The 19,418-nt window shown below is 40.7% G+C and overlaps 1 protein-coding gene across 3 annotated transcripts in view; it reads right to left on the bottom strand.

The window, feature by feature from the left end:
* nkx2.2a (NK2 homeobox 2a) overlaps positions 1 to 19,418 on the bottom strand; it is a 102,895-nt gene that overhangs the window by 13,784 nt on the left and 69,693 nt on the right. For 2 of the 3 annotated variants that reach the window (XM_085143316.1, XM_085143319.1), the window contains exon 2: positions 5,498 to 5,586. In XM_085143316.1, the coding sequence (XP_084999442.1) occupies positions 5,498 to 5,538 (41 nt within the window). In that variant the 5' untranslated portion in view covers positions 5,539 to 5,586. Of the gene's footprint in view, positions 1 to 5,497; positions 6,777 to 19,418 lie in introns of those variants that run through there. The other variant, XM_085143318.1, reaches the window with a different exon arrangement.

The following is a 19,418-nucleotide window of genomic DNA, read 5'->3' as shown; positions in this document are numbered from 1 at the left end:
TCATCTCCAAATGACACCTCAATTCTCCCGATTGAGCAATTGAGTGTGAAGGTGAAGGCCTCTTTCTCTAAGTGTCACGCAATGATAATGCTAAAAAGAGCACAGTCTGCCCACGTGAACGCGTAATGATCACCAGCTACTGTAGGCTGAAACACACAGGCCTGGCTGCATCATTTTTGTATTTAAAACACATTAAGATCCGCGTTTTATTAATTTAAAGACCAAAGTGCGCGCTTACGTGCATGAATCAGCAGTAACAGAAAATAAGCAGCGTCTATTAAGCTGTAACAAGAGAAAATACTGTATAAACTGCCTGGAGCATCCAGTGCGCTTACCTAGACTGGAGGGGGGCTGAATGTGTTGCCAGCGTTAAGACAGCGCGCAGAGTTAATGAAATATCTCCAAATGGGAGTCAGGAGTGCGTGCAGAGATAAGCCTGATGTGGTTTATATACCCAGAAAGCAAGTGCTCCTCTTCTCATATTGTCCAAGAGCGTTTGCATAGCTGGCCAAGTGGCTCTGCTCTTGCTGACTCGCTAACATTGCATGATGTTTGTTTTCCCCTTGCTATGACGTGAGACAAAATATTGGCCATATGTTCATCGGCAATAAATTGGTCTTGAGCGCAAACACGACTCCCCTTGGAGGTCGCTTTTAAGCTACACAACTAGTTTTCCGTCTTTGAAATGCTTTGGGGACACAAAACTATCTGTTGGTGAATAACAATATTACAGCAGCCTGTTTAAGAGATAATTGTATGCCTATGGAAGCGTTGCTAGTTGATCTTTATACCTTGACCTATTATCCCTCACACAGTGCGCTCTAATAAATCGCTTGGTAACCAAGAAGCAGCACAGTCCAGAGAGCAGATGTGGCATGTTATCCACACCACGGTTGCGTTTACATTAGATACCCTGATACAATGATTGATAACCAAGGTCACAGTGATTCACAATGATTCGAGACCCGGGCAGCTCCCAGGAGGCGCACTACGAGCATATAATGTTTGCAACATAGAGCCACGCGTGTCGACACTGAAAACGGGCGAGAACAGAGAAAATGTCACACGTACCATGTTCAGGAGAATAGCAGCATAGTACAACCCAGCAGATAATAATAATAATAATGATAATAACAGAATCTTTTGATGGCATCAACAATTAGAAAACCAACAAATGTTTTTTTTTTTAACTGTTTGTTATAATTGTGGAAACTTTTACGACTTTTAGTTTTTGAATAAAATCACAAATCAGAGTTTGACAACATGAGTCGAATAAATAAAAGCTTATAAGTTTCAAATATAGCACAAAGTCAAAAACAAAAACAAAAAAAAAAACAACAGTTTGGTCCCCAAAATGCTAAATTATTCACTTAAATTCAAAATCTGCTTTTACAAAAAAATAAAATGCAATCAAATGTCTGTTATCTTTAGCCCATCTTTGCACCTGTTGCACGTACACACCGGCAGCATTTTTGTGTAAACACAGCTTTGTCTCCTGCATGAAAGGTTGCAAGAGTATTAGGCTGGTGTAAAGATGATAACAGGGAATCCCGGCAATTGTCGAGGAAGAAAGCAATACAAGGCAAATACCAGTCGTGCTATTATGACACCTCAGGGGTGGATGACTTAAATCAAGACAATGATTTTATTGTGGGCAGTCTGGAATCTATGCATGATAATAATGGTGTTGCCTAGTAGTGCAGGAGCGACCATCAATCAATAGCGAATACATTACCGATGGGTTTTGTGCAGGGCCACTTTGCTGATGAAAGACTGAGATTATCCTGCCTGTCATCACCGTGTTCAAGAGTATCACTAAGAAGCTGAGAATACAAATAAATAAATTGGCCTCATACCTTGATGAAATTCCACATTAAGGCAAAGTAGTTGGTTAGAGTTGGAATATATTCATGAGGTTCAGACGAATGAGAAAAAGCTTTCCACTCAGCTGCTCTGTGAATACCCTTGTGCTGTTTGAGTTTTGCCACAAGTGCTCTGGGTGCTAAATACAAGACCTCCTGAAAAAGGATGGGTAAGATAGGCCCCGGCGGTCAAGCTATTATCAATCCCTGGCCTAAAGCTTGATGACTAAGATACTTCAGATGTAGTTAATGGCAGCGTAAGGACACTGATGGCACAAGCATTCTGAAATCAATCAGTTCAAGTTTTAATGTATCGACCACTCGAGCGAAAAAGAGGGAGAGCTTCTCGACACACGGATGCCAGAGAGACTAGGTTGATTTCATGGAAGATACACTTTGAAAAAAGTTTAATTAAAGCTGAGGGCTCACTTGGATGGCTGGAACTCATACATGATGATAGCCAGCGCTATCAATTTGAAAGGCTTAGAACATTTTCTTCACAAACACATGCACTTGGAGAGGTTTAGCATTAGATCGCCAAGTCCTCAGTGTTAAGGCGAATGAATAGGAGTTTATAGCCCCTTTAAGAGATGTGAAGCAAAGTAGAGGGATGAGTTGTTTTCCAACAAAGTGCCCAGTTCTACACACTGATGAATATTACCGTTCCTTAAATGACAACAGTGCATTGTGAATTTGAGGAGCTGTGGAGTGCAGGGCGTTCAGTCTTAACGTTTTTGCCCTGCTGTGTTACCTACTGGAGAGGAAGAGAAGCCGTGGAACAAATAGTGTGAAAGTGGTGAGCTGTGTCAAAGTGTTAACTGAGTGAAAAAGCTCCTTTAGAGCACTCATGAAATGTCTGGTATTTCCATCAAAATATCAGATTTATGGGTTGTATGGAAGGGTTTTGTGGGCCTTACTTGACATGAATAACTTTAAGCTTGAATGCCTCCATTTCAGTGCTAAGCCTCTAGTGCAAGGCCAGTGCTTGGCCTTGGAGAGCCATATAGCTGTTTGTAAACCCTGCTGCTGAGGCTAAGGGCCAATAATACAATACTTACCTGACACATTATTTAAGCATTTCAGCCCTTGTGGCATGTGAGTACAAAACAAAAGTCACAGTCTAGGTCAGTTGCCTGAAAAGGTGTAAGCTTCAAATAATAATCAAGAACGGAGGCAATCAAAATTATTTTCGCTCGAGCGCATATCGGCTCAGTCAGGTATTACGAGGAAAGACGACAAATGTTTATGATAGCCGCCGAAGTGAAAGTGAGGACGTAAATAAAGAAAGTGGTTGTGAGCCTGCACATACTTTCAGCAAATTGGAAAGTAAGTGCTGTGCAGATATGTGGCCGTGTGGCTGTTGAAGACAAAAGCAGCCTGAGTATCGCATGGATGTGATAGACAAGAAAGGCACCTGACCAGGTATAAGGAGCAACACCTCACAGGTAGGACCACCTTAACAATAAAACGTTTTCTCTTTAAAGTCGGCGGTGAACCAAATCATCCGGTAAATTAAACCTACACCTGAAGGGTAGCGCTGCAAAGTGTTAACCCACAACGGGGCATTGATTCCACAGTGTATTCATCAAGAGAGAACTTAACACATGCAGAAAGCAGAAGTAACTCTGCTTTAGTCTTACAAGACTTCCTTTATTTTGTGAAACAATAAACGCAGCACGAGCCAAGGACAGATCACTGGAGCTGGGTGCACTCGTCCTTGCCTTCACTCCTGCTGAACAGAACAGGTCTGGAGCAAAGATTCAAAAGCAGTGCAAGGATATTGACTGTTAGCTTCAACAGTAGGTCCACGGTGGGGAAGGTAGAATATAACTCATATCTGAATAGTACAGCATGGACAAAACATGATGAATTAGAGGAGGGATGTCTCAAGGACACTTCTTTTACAAATGTATCTTGCTGAAAAATATATGCTCATGTAAAATCCTTCTAACAAACATCCTTCTGAAAAGTTTACCCTTCAAGTAGACGAAACTATGGACAAATTAACGTAGTAAAACTTTGAAATTCCACTTAATACAATAGAATACTGACTAGTAGTGAATGTGGTGAAATATCACAATGCTGCACAAAGGAAACGACAAGCAGCCATCAAAGGAAATGGAGAAAAACATGCACGAAAGTAATGGCTTAATGGAACATACATTTTAAATGTTTTATGAGGAATCTAGTAAGGTCAAGTAGTGCAATTTTTTAAAAAATCCTTTTGAACACCAGCTAAATCTTTCTCAGTAGCTTTGCTTTTTTATTATTCAAAGTTGTATATTGCCTAAAAACCAGACGGATGGTTGTAAAGTGTGTGTTGTTGTCCTTCCAGCAACAAGGAGCCAGGCAGAGATCGAAGCAAAAGATCCCCAGTTTGATCCCAGGAGTAGAAATCCATGTAAAAATGTGGAGCTGAACGCCTGTGAGTGAGGCAGCAGCTGAAAGTAGCACAGAATTACACTGTAAACTAATAATAATAATGATAATAAGAATTTCCCCTCTAATTTTTCGCCTTTAATTGAATATTTATGAATATAATTCATCCAAAGCAGATCAGTTGTTACCCATAGTTTTCGTTTTCCTTCCACTGTAGATACATTTCATCACCAGTAAGGATCAGAAAGTAAACTTCATGTTAAATGACAATGGTTCACATGCATTACTGTCCACATATGGATGAAAATGGATGTTCAGAGTACGCTGAGCAAAGTTTATATCACATACTAACTGAATATGCAGAATGCAGCTAGATCAATTAAAACAATCCTCATTACTATAATACTGGGATGCTATATCCATAAATGTTGGGTCAACTCGACAGAGAGCTGCGTTACATGCTGAAATGTATCCAACTTTATGTGTGCGACAGTCAACGGAGCCTAAAACAGCAACATCGTGAGCTTGTGATGCGTCTATAACCTGAGGGGGTGACACTGAAAACAATACTAGAACTTTTTAGGAGCCCAAGAGGAATTTAAGAGCTTACATATAAAGTGAAAACACGATATAACAACCCTTAAAAGCAGAAATTTACTTTTTATCCAAACTTATATTAATATTTACACAACCACAAACATAAGCCGAGTCTCTCCAAAACTGCATCCAGGTCACTTTGAACATTTAACTCAATGTAAGCTCAAATAGTGCCTGATGATAATCCATTTCTATAGGATAAACTGTCATTCACACTCACTTTACTGCAGATTATATTTCTTTGTGGCGCTTTAAAATGTTTTTAACAACTTTAAAGGGTTTCTCAACCAGTTTGGCCCATAAATGCAAAAGGTTAAGGTTTCAATGTTGTATAAAAGATTCTACAGCTTTTGGAGGTCTGAGGTTACATTTTCTGAGGTCCATTTTTCCACCGATAGAAAAAAAATTCTGTTTACTGAAATCTTACTTAAACAGACAATCGCACAAATAATGACCCAAAGCTAATGCCTTGCCATGAGTAGGTGTGCTCACGGTTGCATGTGTGCATGCGGATATATCTTAATGGTTGTGAGAGTTTCTTCTGTGTGTGAGTGCGACTGGATGCGTGTGAGAAACTCTCTATTTGAGCCCATCAGGATATGTAACCTAAACAACACAATGGAGAGTAACAGAAGGGCTCGGGGGCATGAAACACTCACCTTGAACCAGGCTGCTCCTTGCAGACACAAGGATTGCCCATCTGCACATTTCTGAAGCCTTTTGATTAACAATGTGTCCAAAATAAAAGCTGAAAAGGAGAAAACACAATTTAGTATTTTCAATGGCTTCCTGCAGATGGGTTGCCAACATATTTGGATAATTAACGTGTAGATATTTTCTTTATACTGGGCTCACGATGGCAATTAACATGTTTTGTGAAGAGGTGGAAACTTTTTTCGAGGCAGTGAAGACGGAGGGAAATGCATTAGAGGAGGTCATGAAAATGGGCTTCTATTCTTTGTGCTAAAAGGATGCTTTTATAAGGTGATAGCAATTGAGGAATAAAAACCCAAGGGCAAATAAATGATAAAGAACTCATCATTAATTGGCAATCTTTTGGGCTTATATAAATACCACTCCAAATGTTGTACCCACATTTTCATTGACAGTAATGGTAAGTCTCTCTTGAACTAGAAATATGAAAGGTAAAAGGAGCCACAATGCCACCCAAAAAGGACAACTGTGTCTCTCAGCAAGCCAAAGGTTTGCAAATTGCCCACTCTGTGTTCATCATGATACTATACAATTCAACGAGAACAGTAATTGCCTTAAAAGAGATTAAAAGATGCAAACTGTAGTTCTGGAGACCTTCGTTCTGAAAACTGGATTAATTTGCTGTTACCAATTTGAATGAATTTGTATTAAAACATAAATAAGTGCATCCTGATTCACAAAGGATAAAATATGGTGGTCTCGCTGGAAAAACAATGCGCTGTAGAGTTTAAAGTGTCAAGGTTTCCTTTTCAGAAACATACTTTGTGACTCAGTTTGGCTTTCCACTAACAGTTTTTCTTTATACTCAGGTTGTAGTAATATATGTGTGAGCCATGACCTGGGCCTTCACACCCACAACCCCCCCCAGTCCCCCCTCTCTCTCTCTCGCTGTGTCTCCCTGCTTGCTGTCCCTCTCCGTCGCCACCTAATGGCAGGAGTGTGTGTTAACTCTGAACTCTGAAGCCCAGCTGAGGAAAAGTGTGCACTGCACAACACATCCTCCCTCTCTCAGGTAATTATGTCTTTTATCTGGGAGACACATACAGCTACTTTAACATCGGATATCCAGCCGTCCTAATGGGCCATTATTCAAATAAATGGGGGAAACACTGCGGGGTTGGTGACCCCCTCCGTGCGGCAGGGTCCTCCATCCAGGCACACCTGCTGAGACAAGGTAACGTTTATCACTGACACCTTCGCAGGACAGAAACAAAATGGCAGGCAGGGTCAGCGGTAAGGAGCACACCGGGCCTGTCATATTGCAAACATATCCATTTGGTACAGCTCTACTCTTGTGGTTGCCAGGCTACTGCCTAATATATGGTGACTGAGTGTGCGTCAGGAAAACAGAAGTAAGATGTTGACTTTGAGATAAGTACCTCTTCAAATTAAACAGCACCATCACATTGCATTCAAAATAACATTTCCAAAGGTCAACTTTAAATGGTCCCCATTTGGCAAAAAAAAAATCCCTGTGTTCTTCAACTCACTAAATCACCAAATTTGCATACCAGTTATGTTAGTTAGTGGCATTTAATTATTTATGTTTTAATTACACCGAATGAAGGGGATAATATCACTGTACGGTAGTTTTGTGGCGCGTGTGCCCCTATCATCCGAGCACTCGGATGTCTCCTTATTAAAGTACACAAAAAGATAATTATGTCCGGCTCTGTCTAAACATTTCCATGGTGCTGCACTAGAGAATCATCGCTGAATTGGACACAGGAGAGGGTTAGACCTCTTATGATTAATGTGCTTGGTCACACACACACTCAGGAGTGGTAAAGGCATGTCAATTTCTTCTCTCTCCTGCTCTCCTCCCGAGTTAAGGGTCAGCAAAATTGTTTGGTTGGCACTGATTGCTGCGAGGTTTATAATGTGCAGTGAGCTCACCTATGGACCCTGGATTGCTGGAGTCTATATGTAAGGCCAGCTGGCATGCAGCTGAAGAAAACACCCTTTTCTCATCAACTGCTTTTGTGATGTTCATTAACAAATGCAAGGACATGGATAGATCGCTATGTATGTTGAAGGTTTACAAACATGTACCGCACCAACGCAGTATAAAATCTAACCATGAAAAAGGTTAACGACGACAAAAAGCTGCAGGTCCAAATTTGCACAACTCATTCCCACCAGCTCTCCCACAAAACACCACATCACCTGGAAATGCCTCGCTGAATAGAACTGCTGATGTCATCGGAGAGATGGTATTGACTGACCAAGGGGCAGCAAAGGCCAATGCAATTAAGAGACAAGAGAACATATAGCTTTAAAGACTGTGTAAATAAAGGGACACTGCAGTAGGTCCAGACAAAGGCCAGTTCAGAGCCCTTTCAGGAGCTCCTTGGCCTGGGGTCTTCTCCAAGTAGTGAGGGTCTGGGTGGGAGGCCTAAAAGAGGTGGCGAAAAAGGAGAGTGTGGGTGTCCGGAGCGATGAGGACTCAGGGAGTTGCTAAGATGGCTCTGAGAGGTCAAAGAGCTCAGCCGGACTCTGTCTCTCATTTTTATGAGCTATGGGCTGGATACAACCAACTACAGTTAGATTCATTCTAACCTTAATCATATGTATGTGCTTCCAAGTGCTTAAAGAGTTCCAAAATTTTACCTAACAAGAGAGAGGATTAAGCTAACATTTTGGTAAAAGTCCACATTACACATCTGCACACATCTGCACAGTAAACCATCACACCACGTAGAAAAAAATCCTAGAAAACTAAAAATCGGAAACTTTGCATAGAATGGTTGTGGTACTAAAATGCTCCAGCAAGGTACAATAATATATTATTGTATGTAAGTCTTAGTTTTCAAGCTGCTTTTTTCACACAGATTTTTATATTAAACTGCTCCGGTAGTGAAAAATAAACATGCTAAGTAGTGTTTTTACATGAGAGCAATTTACCTTGTTAGACTGCTAATATTCACAGACAAGTTTAACTCTGTCTGTTGAGAATGTCACCGCTTTTGAAGGTTTTGGACAGAATTAATAAACTGAAGCCTGCCAGTGCTGCATCTGTTGAAATATTTCATAGAAAAGCTGAAAATGTTCACCTTCTGGTAACACTTGGGCAAATCACAGGGTCACCAAAGTCATCGGGATTTTTTTTTTCATAGGCTTTGCAGTCAATGATTATCAAGACTTCATCAAAAAACAAAGTGATTGAATGAGCAGGGAAGTCTGGTGTTACTCTGTTAGTCTCTGGACGGGATTTCCAGAGATCTCATCGCATCGAATTTCTCTGAAAATTTGATTTTATTGCAGCAAAGTCTAAACACAACATCCCGGCTAATCGTTAACGCTACAAAGAAACAACGAAATTAATCAGATTTGTACAGTATACAGCACACCAAACCCAATACCATCTTAAATATGACTTCATGTAACATTTGATGTGTGCGGCCCGTATCATCACCATCCTTTGATGGAGTGCAGCAGACTCGACCAGGGTCTGCTGCATCTGTCTCAGGTGTTCAATGTCAGCACCATCCCAGGATAATTGACTTATTTTGTCGTTTCATGTTCAACAAATAGTGTGTACACCTTAGTCTCATTTACATGTGATCATCAACTCTGTACAGAAGTCATGTTTTCATCCTTGCTGTCCATAAATTACCCTGCAACAACGAGGACAGCGTATGTATGTCTGGACAGCCACCTGAAGATGGAGAGTCACTGTTTCCTCTTCCATTTTTTAAAGTGGTTGCTTTTCTATCAAGGCCCATTGATACATCACATTTGCTGTACTTCACAAAATAATAATACAAAAAAAACGAGTGTAATTCTGCTCTCCATAGCTTGAACACAAAGGCACTTTTAGAGCCTTTTCTATCAAAGCACCTTTGACACCAGCATAGGATCTTGATGCACAGGAAGAGGGGTGGACATTGTATCTGGTTCAATGTCTATCTCTGTGTGAAAAGATATTACAAATTCACTGGCCCACCACCAGTGTCTATAGACTCTGGTCCTTGACCATGATTTTAAAGGGTTCACCACTTGACCATGGTTTTTCACAACATTCAGCGACCGTGAATGCATGTTAGTCCTTTCCTGTGAATGATGAATGTATATTTTTGCTTCTGCAATTCAAGGATGTCGCATATTAACGGATGTGTCTGACACCGCAAACGTATCCATTTGCAGAATCGTTTACTTGTTGTGCAACAAGCCCCACTGATAATTTAGCTTTGGTCTATCTGTCAGTCTTAGGGGTTTAAATTTTAACAGTCTAGTCCAAACAGTGGCGTGAACGATGCCGCTAGTCGCTCCTGGAACAAGCTGATAATATATACTGGGGAAGAAATCATATAGCCTGCGTGCACTAAATCAAGCAACTCGGTGACAGTGAAGTGCACCGAGAGTCAGCGGTGATGCAAAGAGACGCAGAGGACTTGATGGGTTCAGTCTAAAGAGATAGGCGCCGATTAGAATGGGTGCGGGTAGATGTGTATGGAGACATGGGGGCAATATTCCCAGACATCTTTCCACAATAAATATATTTTTAATTTGTGCTATTTTATTAACCAGCAAAATCACTTCAAAATGAATAGCACATTATTAAGTCTTCTAGTGGCTCTTACTGTTCTTTATCATGAGTTTGTATCACTGCGCAATTCATCTCCAGCCATTCTTCACACTAAATATGTTTTATATGAGCCTTCATTTATCATGGCCTGTCAGCTCTTAACTGTATCATTATTCAGTCTAGAGTTATAAATTGGAATCATTAAACGGTTTTTCATATAATCTGATGCAATAACTGCTCCCCCTTTATTGGCTTGTGAAAAGAAAATAGTAAATACAATTGTCTGTCAAGATCTTTGGAGATAGCCGTCTCTCTCAGGCTGAAATGAAATTAGGCCAGCCGAGGAGACAGGATCAATGTCAGCAGATTTGTTCGACTTTCATCGTGGAGGGGACGAGGGTTGAGCAGATGAAGGATGGCGAGAAAAGGAAGCTGACACCGCCGAACCCGATGAGGAATGTGGGCTTAGCTGTCAATATTTTTTTCATACAGTGTCACATCAATCACAGGTGTCTTTTCAACTTCTCGCTGCGGTTCTGCTGAGACATTTGGAGATATTACATTCTCCGAACTAAATGTGTGGTCTCTGTATCCTTTTGTCCCGCAGCTGAGATGCTTTCATGAAAGGAGATTCAGTGATTAACAATGACAACGCGGGGTCAAATTTGTCATCACTTGTATCTTATTCTAATCCTGAGAAGTCCTTGGCAACGTGAACTCCTTTTGCGGCTGCACCGAATTATATCAGCTACCAAAAATTTTGTGCAATCTAAAAGACTTTGAAATTAAACAGCAGGATCTGTAACATGCCATTACCGTTTTCTAATGATACAAATATGCCTGCACTTATTTAGCTATGGACTGTACCTATGTGGCACAGCTGAGACGCGCATCATTCTCAGGAATATATCTGTCATATTTTTTTTTAAGTGAAACTAAACTACAAAACTACAGTTGAGTTTTAATTTGAGTTATTCTGTGTTCTTCACTCTGCATACATAAAGAGAAGGCGATAAAAAAAAAAACCTGGTCGGAAAATGGGTAAAGACTGCCACCATCTGGCAATCTCTTCAATTTAGATCCCCTCTACATGTTCTGCTTTTATTTTGAAGACATTTTAATGCAGTTTTTATACCAAGACAGAGACAAAGAGCTGCACAAACAGATTACAGAATGAGATGCAAAAATTTAAAGTCAGAAAAAGTAAAAATGAGAATATACACTGAGGAAATCTTGCTTTCACAGGACAAGAACCCGAAATATACTTTTTTATGAGCCTATGCTGCCATCTACTGGATGATAAACTGAAACGATGGAAGATATGAGCGGCAGTGCATGGCTGAGGTTGAAGTGATTGAGGTCACAATGTCTTTCTTTCACAGAAAAGCCTTTCTGAGTAAGACGCACTCGTACAGTTCAGATGAAAACATGAGATCAAGGTTGCGTCTCGCAGGTGAATAATCGAGTGAGCAACTTCCAGTTTAGGCCAGGTGGTGGCGTGTTTGTACCAGGTTGCACTCAAATCTGCAACAGAAGGGTTGTAGAGCAATTTTGAACTTTACAAATATACTGGATCACTGAAGAAAAAACTCACCTGGGTGAATTCTTCACGATTTCTTCACGATTTCACTTTTTTTGGTTATAGTTTAAATCAGTTTTTAGGAAAAAAGTTTTTAATTTAATTTGCAGATGTTTGAGGCCCCAGTCTTCTCATCAGGTGTTTTATCCATGTAATGAACAGATTGTAAGAGGTAGTTTCATTTCTAAGGAGCTTCCAAGTCCAAGTTTACCCTGAAAAATTCCATTGTTTGCAAAATGTCCCAAACTCCAAACCAAGACTATTTATTTACCCCTGCAGACCCATATTTTCACCTGCATGTTGAACGTGTTTATATGTAAACCCCCCAAAAGAGAGTTCACACCAAGGTCTCTGTTCTGTCGCTCTGGCAATAAAGCTCAGCCATGCTCTCTTTCCGCCCTCTTCGGCCCCCCCATCTCTCTCTCTGCCCTTCTTAATACTTCACCGTCTATCAGTGTGTGTCATGCAAAGATGAAGGAAAGCTCTGGAAAAATTAAAGCATATTGCTATGGGTATTTGGCATCTGACAAAAGAGATAATATGAATGCGACTGTGATATTTTCTAGAAACAAATACGTCTTTCACCGTGGAAACAAACTTATCTAACAAACTGTAAATGAAAAGCATCAAATCATAGTTTGCAGTGTTTCAGTTTGATGTCATTGCAGACTAAATGGAGAGAAGAATGGAGATGTTTTCATCCTGACAGTCATAATTTTGCTGCTCCAGTTATCAGCTCACGGCTCTTTGCCTCATTATTAGTCAAAAGGTCAGGAAGGCCAACTGACATGATGTTAATACTTTCACTTTTAGTTTATATGGAGTTCATTGAAAATTAACTCTTTGAAATTTACATTTGCACTCAGCTTGAACCTATCATTGACAGGATATTTGTGGCTCTTTAGCTCCAGTTATGGAGATTTGCACCAGTTACGATGCAGCTCTCCCTCCAGCAGAACCATCTGCATTCGGCAGCCTTTTCACCAGAAAAACGTGTAGCCGAGTCTTTCTCGTCGGTGCTTAAAGATGATGACATGAATGACCCAACTACGCTTTCTCAGCCACCTGTGACCCAGGCCTCGTTAGACAGGCTGATTCTGCAAACGTGTCATCACTTTGCACCATCTTGTCGATGTTATCGCAGTTATTTGCATTCTCTCCATGGAACTTGATATGACCCAGAGTGCTATGAAGTAAAATGTGGTATGAATGTCTTTACATATCAGAATTATGGGGGAAGTTCTAACACCAGCTGGTTCTCCAACATTGCGTAGCCATCCAATTAGTTGTAGGTCAGGGTTAAAGGTGTGCTTATTTCACTGTGTATCTAATCACTGAGAATAAATTCACATTTTTAGAAGCAACTGCTAACAAGCTTGCAAAACATCCCTTTGTAACAAATGATGTTGCTTTAGTTTTAAAAAGGTTTATGCTCAGATTTGTGCTCCATTCACATCGAAAACCTGGTGTCCGCCTGGAGCTCTGTATGCAGAGAAAACTATTAACAGTAGCCAATCAAACCTGTCCTCCAGAACTTGCTTGCACTTGTCTTGGCTCCAGTTCAGAAAAAAGCAAAAGAGGACAGAGAATGGCTCGGTATGAATCATTTGAAGACAGGCAGACAGTGATAAATCCATTTTTAGCTTAAACTCAAACATTTTAACAGCAGAGTGCTAATAACATCTCACTTGCTTTAGTCAAACAGTGTCTGAAGAGCGGGTATCACTTTCAGACGGCTCACAGGTCACAACACTGCAAAAGAAATACCAGACAAGGACTTATCTTTCCTGTATTGTGTGTTATGATAGTCAAAAGCTGGAGGTGGTGTGTAGGTGTGCCACAAAATCAGATGAGGTGGTGCTAGCACCTTTGAATGGGAATGACATTTTCAGCCATAATGGAAATATCTTGTGGCAGTTATTGGTGAGCTGCTCAGTGAGAGTCACTGAAGCACTTACTAACAAACTTTGTGTGTTTGTGTGTGCGTGGCATGTGTAATTATCCTGCACACCTGAGATTCTCACACCTGAGACTCGTCAAGATCCTGCAGTTTATAAGTCTCCATTGTTCAGTTCACCAGCATGGTGATACTGACACGTACGCTCACTGATGAGCACAAGTCCAGTTTTTCTTGTTATTGCTGAATTCCTTGTAACCCCCTTATCTCCACTGGTTTACGTTCACTTCTTTCTCCTGTCTGTTGTGTCTGTCTGACTTCATCCAGCTCTTCAGCACCGACTCTGCCAGGATTGACTCGCCTGTCTGCTCACGCATCGTTCCCCTCGTCGCCGGATAGTCTTCTCCTACCAGCTTTTCATACTTTCATTTCCCTTCACTGGCACGTGATCAGTTTAACCTGGAGAGCCAAACTCTTGCCTCCAAACTGCCACCTTTCTGGATTCTGCTCTTGGGTCAAGTGTCGTTCATACTTTATCATGTTTTAAATGCACTAAATGTAGACATCAAAATATAAATGAAATGGAAAAAAATATGTTGTCTTTTTTCTTTTAGAGTTCATAGTCACGGGGGGCTGGAGCCAGTCCGGGCTGTCATTGGGTGAAAAGCGGGGTTGACAGAATTATATCATCCCTTATTATCACCACTTTGTAAGCATTTAGAAACTCTGGGGACCAGTTGATGTATTTTTGAAAACAAAATATTTTCCACTCCTTTTCAGCTGTGCAACACTTCCAGGCCTCCTGTACTTTTTTTATAATACACAAAAATGTATTCACCAAGGAGACAAGTCTGGACTGCAGGCACACAGGTTTAGCACCCACGCTCATTTGCTAAAAAGCCATGACTCTAAAGTGCATGCATGTAATTTTTATATTGCTTTGCTCAAATAAGCAATATCTTGAGTGAAAGATGTCTTTGAATGGCAGCATAAGCTGCTTCTGTACAATTTGTATACATGTGCCACGTGCTCCAGTTTACTGCAGTCGTGCTTTTGAACTGTGTGCTGAAAACAAGCTGGTTGGTCACACTGTCCACAGTCATCAGACCACAGGACAGTTCTTCAGTAGAGCTGAAGCACAGACGCCTGATGTGCTGCTCATAGATTTGCATGATAGAGTTGCATCTTTAAATACAGACAAAAACTGATCAGTGAATCTATGCAGATGATAATTGAACGATAAACCAGGGCCAGTACTCCCTCTGTAGTGTCACCTGATATATCCTTCTGTGCCACAGGGCTGTACCATGTTTCTTCATTATATAAATCACTGTTACGGTAATTTGGGGAACACTAGAACAGCAAATGTGTATCGTTCCACGACAGAAAGCAGTTCCCAATAAATGGAATATGAATCCCATTTGAATAACTGATTAAAAAAATATGAGATACAGTAATTCCAACATAATTCCAAGGAATCGTGTGCATATAATAATGTGGAAGCAGCCATCAGAAGGTCTGTGATCACAAAGGGATGGTCAGAATGTCAGGTAAGCTGTGGTGGGCCATGAAAATACCCCCACCAGCAGCAGTCTGAACCACTCATCAGACCAGCCAATGTTTTTCCAGTCATCTGTTGTCCAATTTTGGAGAGACTGTGTGAATTGTAGCCTCTGTTTTCTAGCGATATATGCCAGGGACGGCACCCTTCTCCTGCTTCAGGGTTTGACATCCCGTGTTTTCAGAGATGCTCTTCTGCACACCGTGGCAATAACGAGTGGTTATTTAAGTCGAAGATACCTGTACCTTCTCCTCTGACGTCTGGCATCAACAGGCTTTTTTGCTCAGAGAATTCCTGCTCACTGGAAATTTCTCTTCTCAGATTATCCTGTGTACCATAGAGATGGTTTTGTGGGGAAAATCCCAGTAGATCAGCAGTTTTTCAAACAGTCAGTCCAGCCCTTCTGGGGTTGGTCAGTAACTACGCCAAGTTCCAAGTCACTTAAATCACTTTTCTTTTCAGCAGCTTCGTTCTGAACAGCAGGTCATCCTGACCACGTCTACGTGCCTCGACACACCGAGCTGCTGCCATGTGATTGCTTAAATAAAATTTGTGTTAATGGGCAGGTTAAGAGGAGTCGCTAATACAGCAGCCAGTAAATGTATGTATTCATCCACATATTACACCATTAAGGTGAGATGGGTTGGCGGTTGTAAGCATGTTAGGTTTGTGATTAAAGCAATCTGGGTAAGTCAATAGAGACTAAAGTGTAAAATGACAAGAAAAAATATAATAACTCAAAAGTAAAGCTGGAGTATTATTGCCTGGATTTTGTGTAGTCATATTTCATCCATAAAAAATAGACTATGTATGTTCTTCGTCATTAGAGTGACAAAGAACAATAATGCCTAAGCTTTGTTTTATCCTCTTGCCTCTGGCTAAGTATCCCGTGCACTGCGTCATGGGGAAATCCTTGACATCTATTTAAGTAAAGGGGGCTTTCAGCCAGTAACACTTTGCACTGCCAGGGAAAGACTCAACCCTCTCATCTGGGAGGTGTGCTGTGCACTTTTCGTTTGATGTTGTAATTGTTTCTCTATCTCGGAGGGGAGGTCTGGAGCTTTTTTTGTTTCAGGGGAGGAAGCACTTGAGCATGGAGCTGAATGTTTTGGAGATGTGGCAGCAGGTTGTGGTCTGCAGCATATGGGCTCACTTTAAAATCTCCTCATAAACCTCTCAGTTTAGATAATTGTATCATGTATCAGACCAGAGGGGCTTTGATTTATCAACAAGTTTCCACTCTTTCAGAATATCCACTGACAATTGTTCTGTGACAACTAAAACCGTTTAAAATAACACAAAACAGCATGAAACTTAATTCATCATCTTGAATAAATTGTCTTTAGTGGATCAAACTACCAGAGTGTTTGCACGATAATGGCACCAATAATTTCCGTATGTAGCAAATTCCTGCGGAGGCTAAACGTCCTCTGATTAGACTGGATGAAGTTCTCCTTGACATCTCGTAACACCGTGAGTCTTCTAGGAAGCTCAATGTGATCTCTGACCAAGCCCATAATGAGCTGAATATGGGTGTACACAGTTCAAATATGGTTACATCAACACTGCATTGAGCAATCGCGGTTTTCCATTTTCCAAAGTTGTTCCAACAAATAACATCGTCACATGTGGGCTCTGCCACACATACCATCATTATTACAGCTGATCTTGATGGTATATTGACACAAATCGTGATCTTGCTCGTGGCTGTTGCCACAAATGATTAGTAATTCAGCGACACTGTTTACCCTTTCATCTGTCTCAGTGGCCTTATATAATTACTTTAAAAAATTGCACTTTTTGGGATAAAAGAAAATCTTTTTACCAATATTTTTTCTTCCAACACATTTAGTTCCATCATCCATTCATTTTCTTAACCATTATTTTAAATTCAGGGTTGCAGGGGAGCTGAAGCTTATCCCAGCTGTCTTTGGGTGAAAGGCACAGGGCACCAGGGCTCAACACATCTCAATAATGACGAAACATTCCCAATTCATCGGATCATTTCTCTGTTTTTATTTTGTTTTTTGCTACACTTTGTAAGTTTATAAGAACAGAGAAGAATGATTCTTATTTTTATTTAAGTAAGCATAATGCTTTCTTGTTGACAGTTGCATGTCAGTTTGATGTCAGTCGGTGGACGTTCCTCTTGCTTAGACATGCTGAACACAGTTTAGCTAAAAAACAAAAAGGCCTCGGCTGTAAAAAGATGAAAATGTGCCTCCATTGTTTGTCAACATTTCAAGTTATTTTTCCTTTTTCAACTTTGAATGATAAACATTTTGTGTCCATGTCCATAATATTTTCCACTACACGATTATGTTTGTGTGTAAAGCAGATCTGCGTGCTTTTTAACCTTGCACCTTACAGAGATTTCTTAAAAACTTCCTGCACAACTTTCCCAGCTTTACATCAGACAGGCTCAGGTGGTCTTTTTGCAAAATAAATGGTGCTGAGTGGTGAGACGGCTTTTTAAAAGCATTTATTTATGACACACGTTTGTTAGTAACACATTAAAAACGAGTGCATATTTTAAAATATATTTCCAAACCTATTTTCAATCAAATATAGGTTTGAAATAGTCATTGTAGTGTGTTATGTACAAATCACACAGCGTTTTTACTGCATTACTGCTTTATAAACACAGAATTGCACGTGCATCATAGTTTATGTGCACTCTTATGTGCAGATTTTTGCACGCTTGCTCATTATTGTGCATGCAGTGACTAAATAGGCAAAGCTAGGCAGCACATTCATTCAGGAAGGGGCATGTTGAGGAAAATGGGGGAGCTATGAGGGGCTTTTTCTTGGCCAGCAAGTCCAGGCTTGGTTGCAGGCCTGTCTGTCCCTACTCAGTACAAACATGTCAGACATTTCACCACCAGCATGAGTGAGCGAAGTTCACTCAGTCCTTTTAGGTTGAAGTGATCTCCGCTCATAAGCCTGATCTTCTTTTTTACTCAGCAAGATTAACATGTTAATGTCACATAATTAGCTTTAAAATATGGAAAATTAGTAAGGGACATAAGGGATCCCTGCATACTAAAAGCTACAAATGCATTTTCTACAAGCAATGTGTTCAGATGTGACCAACAAACAATCATGTGGGTTGAGTTTCTGACATGCTTTGACGCAGACTTAACTCCTCACTTACCCAGACTGGAGTCAGTTTTCACATTCTCTGCTGAATGTCGACTCCTGCAGCACGGCACCGCAATTCGTGGAGGAGAGACGTCCACTGATTAATCCTCAAGTGCCGGGACAAACAAGTCCTCATTATACGGACACCGGACTCGGGTTTGGTAGCTTTCAACAGATCACCACCATGACAGACGACCACAAGTAGGAATGCATATGCATTTCAGGAAGTCAGCACAGTTCTCTTATTAGAAACGTGAAAGCATGCCCTGGCTGAAAAATACTGAGAACTCCCAAAACAAACCCGCTTCCCGGCCCAACTGGCATCCACGCAAGAGTAGAAATAAGGGAACGTATTTATAAGCATCTGGCTGTGGTTCAGTGAGGTCAGTGGACTGATAAAGTACAAGGAGAGATCCCTGCACCTCTATAAACTATTTTGAAGGGAAGAAGACCTGTGTCACTTAAGATTCACATATTAGTAAACTCATGACTTTAGTTTTTGTGACAATTATAAAATAAGAGCTGGTAACTACCAGCCTGTGTGTTCCTACACCCTTCAAAAGGCAGATTCTGATTGCCCAGTGTTGTGACACCAATATTCAATCTCTCTGGGATCTCTTTTTGTCAGGACAACATGACCATGCTGGTAACATTGACTGACACTGAGCTTGGCTTTTGGAAGAAGCCACATGGTTCTCATAAGCCCATTAATCTTAAAAGGAGCAACTGTCAGAAATGATACAGTACCCCCATCCCTGACATAAAAAAGGCCCATCCAAGGCCTTGATTTCTGGTTTGGCGGAAAACAACATCACGCTGCATTCGATAGAAGACCTTGGATGTCCCTTTTCAGAATTTTCCATTATAGATCTGGCATTCTTAAACTTAGAAGCACAGATTTTTGGCGCAGCTGCAATCCCAACAATTGACTGGATTTACAGCTCAAGAGAGGCTCGTTTGAGGTGATAATCATCATTGCTTAATTACAGATATCCTAATGCTCCGGCCGAGCCAAGCTTTCATCTGAGAACACAAAGAACCAAATAAAAAGGTTAAAAGCTAATCAAAAACATTACAGCAGCACTGTGGATTCAACATACAAGGTTAATGTCAGTTTCCACATGTGACCCAGTGTTTTTGACTCCCTGGGCTGATTTCCA

Source organism: Neolamprologus multifasciatus, chromosome 19 (genome assembly GCF_963576455.1).
Source record: "Neolamprologus multifasciatus chromosome 19, fNeoMul1.2, whole genome shotgun sequence".
Taxonomy (NCBI): Eukaryota; Metazoa; Chordata; class Actinopteri; order Cichliformes; family Cichlidae; genus Neolamprologus; species Neolamprologus multifasciatus.
The sequence above is the reverse complement of the archived record's forward strand: the minus strand, read 5'-3'. Positions and strand labels throughout refer to the sequence as shown.